Source organism: Manis pentadactyla, chromosome 13, assembly GCF_030020395.1.
Source record: "Manis pentadactyla isolate mManPen7 chromosome 13, mManPen7.hap1, whole genome shotgun sequence".
NCBI lineage: Eukaryota > Metazoa > Chordata > Mammalia > Pholidota > Manidae > Manis > Manis pentadactyla.
This window is the reverse complement of record NC_080031.1, coordinates 100,757,876-100,766,985: the sequence shown is the minus strand read 5'-3', so window position 1 is coordinate 100,766,985 and position 9,110 is coordinate 100,757,876. Positions and strand designations below refer to the sequence as shown.

At 34.4% G+C, this 9,110-nt stretch overlaps 1 protein-coding gene across 1 annotated transcript; it reads right to left on the bottom strand.

The window, feature by feature from the left end:
• Window positions 1-392: 392 nt before the first annotated feature.
• Window positions 393-4,995, bottom strand: IGIP (IgA inducing protein). Its single transcript, XM_036896680.2, has one exon. The coding sequence runs from the start codon at window positions 697-699 to the stop codon at window positions 538-540; it is 162 nt and encodes a 53-aa protein (XP_036752575.1). The 5' UTR covers window positions 700-4,995; the 3' UTR covers window positions 393-537.
• Between the last annotated feature and the right edge of the window lie 4,115 nt (window positions 4,996-9,110).

Below are 9,110 nucleotides of genomic sequence, written 5' to 3'. Positions count from 1 at the left end.
CAGCTTTAAAAAGACAGAAAACAAAAAACTCTGCATAGGAAAAGGGCATTTCTATGGGAAAAGTTTTCCTTTCTTTTTGTTTGTGATAGTTAGGTTAACCATCCCACAATCAGAGAACTTTAAAAACTGACTCAAGAAGCAAGATAGGGAAGCCATTCATATAAAATATTTTAAAACAAATTTGTTTTAAAATAGAATAGAATTTTCTAGTGTGAGAGAGCACACAATGCTTGCAGTCAGTTAATATTCAGGTAAGTACACTTGCTACTGGGTACTAAAAATGATTTCCATCTACCAAAAAAAAATATTCAAGAGCAAAAAGGCCCCCCTTCCCGAAAGGCACTGAAACAAGAGACTGATCTGTTTATATAGTCACATGAAAAATAAACATCTTTATTTTTTTGCCTACTTTATTTCATTTTTTCAAATAAAATTTAAATCTGTACAAAGTATACTGTTACAGTATATATTTTGTAAGAATCAATGCCTAAAAGAATCACAATACTTCAATAAGCAGTACAGCGGACCTTGCTAGTTTCAGCTTTGATATTGAACGAACTCAAGCCGGCTGATGCACAACACATTTGCTTGGTTTCCACATGGTGAGTTCCCAGCACTGAGATGGGAGAACATGACAGCAAGTATGGTTATATTACAGCCCGACACACTGCGCTTCTTCTTGTGATAATAACTGCACATATTTAATACAGAATGCTCAAATTTACTGTTTAAATTGCATTTGCTTACTTCTTAGTTGGCAAAATTAGCATTCATTCTTAATGGGGTCCCCAAACAGTGCAAATTAATGATATTCTACTGTATAATTGGCACATCTCCAATAAGGATTAACTTGTAAACTCAAAGAATATCACAACTTTGTCCTAAATTTTAACTAATATACATCTGGTCCTTTTAACCAAAGTCATTTTGGAAAGATATTAAAGAACAATTCTATTTCTGAAAGGATATTGTTTTGACCATTCTTTAGAGAAGATAAATTTTTAAATTGTCATTAAAATGTTTTACTATAAAAATTTTACAAACTTGATTAGAAATTTCAAGATTATGATTTGCAGCAGACAAATACAAACTGTTTATATTCCAACAATACCTACTCATAGACTTTCAAACAAGCACAACCATGTCAGCTGTGTTAACTAAAAATTCTGAACAGTGTACTAAATTTATAAGTGGTGCTGGGTCTAGCAAGTGTAAATACACAGTATATTTTAATGAAAAGAATTGTCTTCTTTATACTTTATTTGTTTTCCCATAAGGAAACATTAATGTTTACATTCTTTAATAAAGTTAATCTTACATCAGAATATAACTTAATACTGTCAGCAACAGGGACCACACACAGTAAATAAGAAGCACATTTAAAATAAGTCTGAATTCACATAGAGTAACATTTGTTGGTTAATAAAATATCGACAGTATTACAATCTTACAATATTTACAGTAAGAAAAATCTAGAGTAATATATACCTTTCACAGCAGGATTCCTTTTTTTTCTTCTTCCAGTTTGGGATTGTGTATACACGAAAAGCTCAAATAAAGCAACTCTGCAATATAATCTTAAAATAATGGCTACTGGGGGAAATTTTATCACAACCATTGAAAATAATGGTGACTTTTCACGGAGTCTGTGGCATCTGAGAACCCAGTTAATTAACCAAAGTCTTGCTCAAACCAGCCTCAGTTACCCAGATTAAAGCTGCAGAACTCCGGCCTTCCCTGACTGCTGAAAACCCAACAGATTTTCTCAACATGCTATAAGAAAAGAAGGAAAATAGATTTCAGTTCACACCGTGTGGCTGGAAGCCTCTGGCCAGTGCACACTCCCCAACTTATGCTAAATGAGGGCCAATTTCATCCCCAAACGATTGCAAGAGTTTACCCTCCAACTACAGGGCACTTTTGACACCAAGCTCACTCATTTCTTAACTCTTGTGCATTAGGATAAGACATGAACTTGGCCCATGTAATACACACCAGCATCTTAGAGACTTGGGACCAGGCAAAGAAACGGACTAGTGCAGTTTGCACTGAGATCAACAGGGAAAATGGAAGCGATGCACATTTCCAATTAGAATGGCAAGAAGAAGACCCACATCCCTAAACTGGAATTTGGCCAGGGCATCAGAGTTAGCACCCCCTCTCTGAGTACCACAGGCGCTTAGGATGTGTGCTCTGGGCCTCCTCCAAGAGAGAGCATTTACAGTAACACCATGTTGGACACTAGTTCAATGATGACTCCCCAAGAAAGCAGATACAATTCTCAAATCCAGGGCTGTCCACAGCACCTAAGCTCACTCATCTGAGCTGTGACCTGTCCCAACTCTGCTTACTTTAAGAGATCTGATGGGCACAGAGCACTCAGGGATATATGGCTGCTGCCTACTTTGGACTCTAGATCTCACAGGTAATCAACAGGTATCTGGGATTGAATTAGCAAACTGTACCATAGCTCCTTAAACAGACACTGTCAGGTTTGAAATCATGTCAAGCATGAATCTTCACTGTCAGGTCAGAAATCAAAGTGGGAGTCTTCCCACATCAGCCAAGGTTATTTTGTCAAAACCTTAGAGGAGTTGGACAGTTTTTCATGATGCAAGTGATTAGTTTACTTATTTCAGTCAAGCTGTATTGGTAAACCAGACTGATCTATTTAGTTAGCTTTTTTTTTTTTTATTCTTCTGTATGTGTTAACCCAAAGCTGTTGTATTTGGGCTAAATACACTGACAGAGAAAATTCAAACAACAGAAGTTTTCAGCAAACTTCTGTGGTATTTTCTTTTTGGAAGTCAATGCATGATCTAAAGGTATTCCTACCCAACAAAGTCTGTTTAAGTGTTATTTAATGTTATTTCCTTTTTGGTCCTATACAGAATGCTATGACTTCTATATAGGCCTGAATGCTGCTCCATGTAGATTCCTTCTGTATATCTAAAAATATATACTTTTCAGTAGTTCAATACATGGTTAATCTTCCCACAGAGGAAGATTTTTATAATCACATGTTGCAAAGTAGAAAAACATCTCCTTTCTAAGAAAGGAAATACACTTTCTTATTGTACACTTTTGAATAAGCCCAAAGGCATGCACCAAAAATCATTATTAAAACTAATACATGCACTAAAATGGTGTAGAATTAAAGTGCTGCTTCTCAATTTTTAAATTTGGAGAAGACATTTTGTCAGTTGTTGACTCAAAGATACCCCTCCACCCCCAACCCCGTGGCATCAGGAGAGGAAAATAAGGTATGCATAAATTTAAACTATTCTTACATGGGAAAAGGACAGATACATCAACTATCCTATTTATAAACTGGATTCCCAGTTTTAAATAAAACCAATATTTACTGGTAATAATTGTCAAAGCTAATACATCCAAACAAATGTTACTAGTAAATAATGTTCTACATAGAGAATAATTTACTTTGGTTTTATGCACCTTCTCAAAAATAATACTGGTGTCCCAAACATCACCAAACTGATGTGTTCCAGCAAAGTTGTAAGGCAAATCTTTTTTTCCCTAGTGACATCTTGTTTCCCAAAAGACAAAACTAAAATCTTCTGGTGAGGAAGGGGTCAAGATAATGGCTAACCCCTTGACATCCTGAGCATCATGGTTTATCAAACTCTACCCTGCTAGAGGCTGTCAGGGACCCTGATCCCTGCCTTGAACCAGGAATGGCTCTAATGTCTAGGGATGCCCTGAATCCTTATAAATAGCTCTCAGAACTTTGTTTCTTTTTTCCTTCTGTCTGGATGTTATGTCTAACAAAGCTGGTTGTAATGTCACATTTTGCTACTGGGGCCACCATCTAACAATAATTCCAATCTGAAATGTTTTAAGTCAATATTCTGAATTTTACTAATTAGTGCACTAACATTTTCTCTATAGCATTTAGAGTAGATCCTTAACTTGGGCTTCTGAAGATGCGTGATGCCCCTGAGGTTATATGCAAAATTATCTTTGTATGTGCAGTTTTTTTTCTTGGGAGAGGGCCCATCACTTTCATCAGATTATCCAAGGTATCTGTGACCCCAAAAAGGGGTTAAAGGGACTTAGAGGGATACCCGTAATTCATTTTATTCCAGGATTGGGAAATGGGGGCAGAAAACTAAAAATGGCCTCACAAAAAGGGCCAAACTGCTGGTCTTTTCCCCTTTATTCACATTTGGGAAGTAAGTGCTTTAAACTAGGAAAAACAATTAAGCTGATTAAACTCCAGTAAAAAATAATCAAAGCTACTTTCTAAAATATTTGCATTTTCCATATATGGTAAATTTAGTCTCCAAGAAAAGGTTTGGATACTGGATTTTTCTCTTTTCCCAAAGGAAATTCATAGACATAATACTGATCATCATCCACATTTAAAGATCTGACAATATAAAACTTAAAACAACTCTAATGATGTAATTTAGGCTTTAATTCACGATTTTGAGTAAAGGATTATCTAGAGTCAAATACACATTTGTCAACCTTCATTTCCCAAGATTGGTCCATATTTAGACAACTACCAGACACAATTCCACTAGATAAACCTAAAATCTGAACAATGGAAGTTTGACTTCCTACCCCGATTAAAAACAAAGCCACAAGGTTCCACAATAGAGTCCAGCCACAAACATTCACACCATGTCATAGTGGATTTTCTCCTTTTAAACATACTACTGAATTTTCAATAGAATTTGCAAACATAAGATGCAGAATGACTAGCAAAAACATGATGAGCAGAGCATGTCAAGAATTAAAACACCACCCCCTGCCTCCCCATCCAGAAACACACTCAGGCATTCCAAAAATAAACCAGATCTGAAGAGAGGCCTCTCACTTGTTGGTTTTAAGTATGAAGCGCCTAAAAGGCTATGGGAAAGGTAATATAAAATGAAATAATAACTTTAAAAAGTTAATTTTAGCCAAAACACATTTCTGTTCTATTTAAAAAACTATGAACTTTTTTTTTTTGCAATTCCTGAACTCCAACTGTGTTGCACAATCTCACTAAGACAAAAAAATATGTTCACAGGTATACTTTTCATTCTCCTATTCTTTCTAGAACACATCTTGAGATTGTAAGAATGCCTCTAGTTAAAATAAAGTCTCTTATCCCTTGCTACCCTCCCCCCCTCAAAAACTGAGTCAACCTTGAATTCCAAAATGGAATATTCATTTAATATAATTATTTCAATACCAGTTATATCACATAAATCATGAGGAAATTCTATGAGCATTATGGAAAACTACATGAAAGAGGGAGCTGCCACTTGCCACCCACTTTACTTCCAGCTTTTTAAGCCAATACCCAGCCAGACTCAAATCTCATCGACTTTGGTGAAAATAAATCAACACTCTAAAACCAGGCCATCTCAGGCTGGAAGTTGCATCTCAAAGACATCATTTCATATGTTTACATATATATATATTTTTTCTATCCTAAGCTTTCACTTTGTCTATTCAAATAGTTTAATAAAGATCACATTTACAAAGGATTATATTGGCAAATAAAGGCCCATATTAAAAATTTTATCAAAAAAACTTTTGTTCTACATAGCTAACACTAAGAAATACTTTCTTGGACTTATAAAGCATATTTAATTGCATATAAGTTTTGCTTTGGGTGGGATACTGAAAACATAATTCTGTAAGAAATTAGAAAAGACTAGAAACAAAAGTGAAAGTGACTAGTCTTAACTTTCAAAAAATCAAGTGCAAAGATAAATAGTGCAAATAATGAAAACTAGAAATTTTATAGGCAACTTCACATCATCTTTCCTGCTTTTGCACTTTTACATATTGACAACCTTATAAACCCTAACAACTGTATGCAGCATGGAAATGGGCTATCATTTATCTCCACTGACTAGACTCAAGGAAGTCTTTCAAAGACTTGTCTCACAGTCATTTACATCACTGGTTCTTGACACAGGTTTGGGAATTCACTTCCTTTTAAGCAATTCCTAGGGGAGGGGCTATTTAAGAAGGCTCTGTACTGGCTTAAACAAGTTATAGTACATAACTGTATTATAATTTAAAATCTGACATGCAATAAAATGAGAAAATCATAGTGCTAACTCTACAAAACAAGTTATAATAAAAATAATTCTGTTACTGTTAATGAACTTGACATTTGTAAAAAAAGAATTACCTTCCAAATACAAAATCTGAACATCTTTTTAAGTTGTTTTAAAAGATATTTTATCATTAATGGATACAGATTTGGGTAAAGTAAAACTTTAATCTGTCAAAATCACTGAGGATAAGTCTATACTAAATTAGAAAAGAGTTAATCCAAATATACCTGGATTATGTAATTTTAACAACAAATATTACAGCAGTTCTTTATCTTAAATAATTTAAAATGCTCCTGGGATATTGTGAACAGAAATCTCAATACTATCAGTTCACCTTAAAAAGGACATTAAAAACTTCAAGATGTAGTAAATTATATTATTAATATCTGCCACCACAAACTCATGGGAATTCTACAATTTTAAAGTAACAGAAAAAGTAGGAAAACAAACAGAAACTTTAGTTTGGGAGGCTGTGTTGTCTAATTTCAGAAATACAGTATTACTGAGGGTCTTGTAAGGTCCACAATGTTAAATGCTTGCTAGAATTACAAATGTAAAAGAAATAGAAAAGATATCTAAAATGGCTAGTTAGTATTTTTACCTGGTTTATTGTCCTCTTCTAAGAAATTTATGTGGACCAAAAGCTCAAGGTTCTGTAAAACAAGGCATAAAATGGATCTTTGTGGACTGCAAAACCAAACGATTTGACCTAAGGACCATATTGAAAAGTGAAAATAAACTACATTGTAACATGAGCCCAGGGGAAGAGTCTGTATGATAAATATTTGATGGTTTAAAAATGATAATTAAAAATAACTGAAAATTTGAAATTTCCTTATTTTCTTTCCCTCAAAATAGTAAGTCTCCTGCACCAACTTGCCTTGACCAGAAAAGTTGCCATTCCACAATTGTGCTACTTAATTTGTCCAGAAAAGCAAACATCCTACACCTAGAAACAGGTATGTATAATGCATCATCATTGTAACATCTAGCTACAGAACAATAGTTTTCTCATAACCAACAAGGGACCAATTTTTCTGGCTTTACTGAAACTTAGTGAAGATCAACTTCATTGTCCTTAGCAAACAACTCTCATTTAAGACTCCACCTTGGCATCTTTTCCTACCTCCAACAGAAATTTCTCCCACTTACCTCCAAACCTTTCCCTTATATACCTCTCACACTCCCATTCACAAGCACATTAAACAATTCTCAGCTTTCTGCTCTCAAATTTCTAAAGCAGTAAGACTCAGTCCCCAGTAACTTACCCAAAATACACATACTTCTTACTCTCTTCAACTCACAAATTTCTCAACAATTTTGCCCTTCAAACTGCCAACGTAAGACTATGGGGAAAACAGAAGTCAGAAAAAACTACCCGGTTAGAAAACAGAAATCTTCCTGCAATCATTTAAGTAGTTCTAAGGCAGGACTCAGTTATTTCTTTACTTCCTTCTTTAAGGGGTAAGTGTGAGTGCCAATGGCAGGTAAATGGCAAGGAGAGTGAAACAAAGAAAAAGGAGGATGGGAGAAAGAATATGCCAGATGTATATGGTAGGGAGGTCAAATGCCACCAACAACTACCTACACTGGAAATTGCCAATCTACTCTACCTGAATAGGAGTTTGACTCGATCCCAACATGTGTCTAGTAATTCATTAGCTGATGGTCACTGTTTGAGCTAGTCAAGGTGAAGGAATACATAAGTCACCTGTCCTGTAAGTTTGCCACTTCACAATAAGGACATCTTTTCTTAAGTCCTCCTATGATCCCTCTGTGATCCAGTTTAGGCCACAACACATGCTAACAAGAGCATTTGCATTTTTCTCAGAATTCTAGAATATAAAGGTTTGGTCCTTGAACTTGGAGGCCTCTTGAATTATTAAAGTGCACCCTAAATCAAGAAAATTAAATTCTTTAGCTTAAAATTTTCCCATGATATGCTGCAAAATTCTAATTAATGAGCAACTAATAATTATCAAAAGCAAAGTATATATTCACAAAAACACAAAAGTCTTGCAATTCCAAAATGAGTGCAATATTTCTAGTCTGTAAGAAGTAACTGTATTTTACATAGAGGATCACCACCATGTTTCTACCTATCGAACAAGACAATTTTCCACAAAAGCAAAGCACATTAGGAAAAAAAATAAAAAAGAAAGAAAAGAAATACCAAACATAATATGGGGACAAAATAAAAATAAATGAGTAGCTATGAAATTCTTTTTAAGAAAAATGTTTCTAACAAGTGACCTTTGCCATATTCAACTTTCTTAAAGACACAAATTGTCCAGACCATTCAACATCAAAACTTGGTAGTCAGTTTAACAGCTGAAAGATAACAAACTGTTGGCTTCAAACCAATCATATCTTTCACTTTTTACCTGGTTGTTCTTGCATTATGAAATGCTATCTGACTCATGTTAATGCTGGTTTAAATAATCTTCACTTAGCCCATAATAATGAAATTTCTGTAGGAAAAGAGCCTGCCAAATGGCCTAGACTTTAAATTTAGGTTTTGTTCTAGGATCAAATAACTCAAATATCAAAATAAGCTTTTCTTAAAAAGTGTATTGCCAATTCTCTACAGTAATTAATGCTGCTGGGTGAAAACAGTAATTTTAATAGCAGTGATCACTTTAGTTTTATAGTGTACTTCATTATGAATGGCCTAAATTCAGTTAAATTACAGTTTAAAAAACCAGAAATATAATGTATGATTTAAAAATGGATAAACTTTAACAACTTTGCACAAATAATTTCAGTGAATTTACTCACTGAACCAATTCCAATAAACTCTTTCCTATTCAACTCTCATGGAGAAGTATACTTATCTCCAAATAATTAAGAGAGTCAAATTTAGGGATAATCAATGATCAATGTTATACTCAGAGTTATCACCGACTGTTCCAAACCCAAGTTGCCAAAGATTTCCTTGTTTTAGCATCCTTTTTACATAGAAGGAAGGGGCTCATTCTGATATTGAAAAGATTCTGAAAAGGGGACAAAGTCATTAGATTTGGTATC

Excerpts from the sequence above, each read along its gene's own strand:
- IGIP (XM_036896680.2), bottom strand. The coding sequence starts at position 699 with ATGTGCAGTTATTATCACAAGAAGAAGCGCAGTGTGTCGGGCTGTAAT.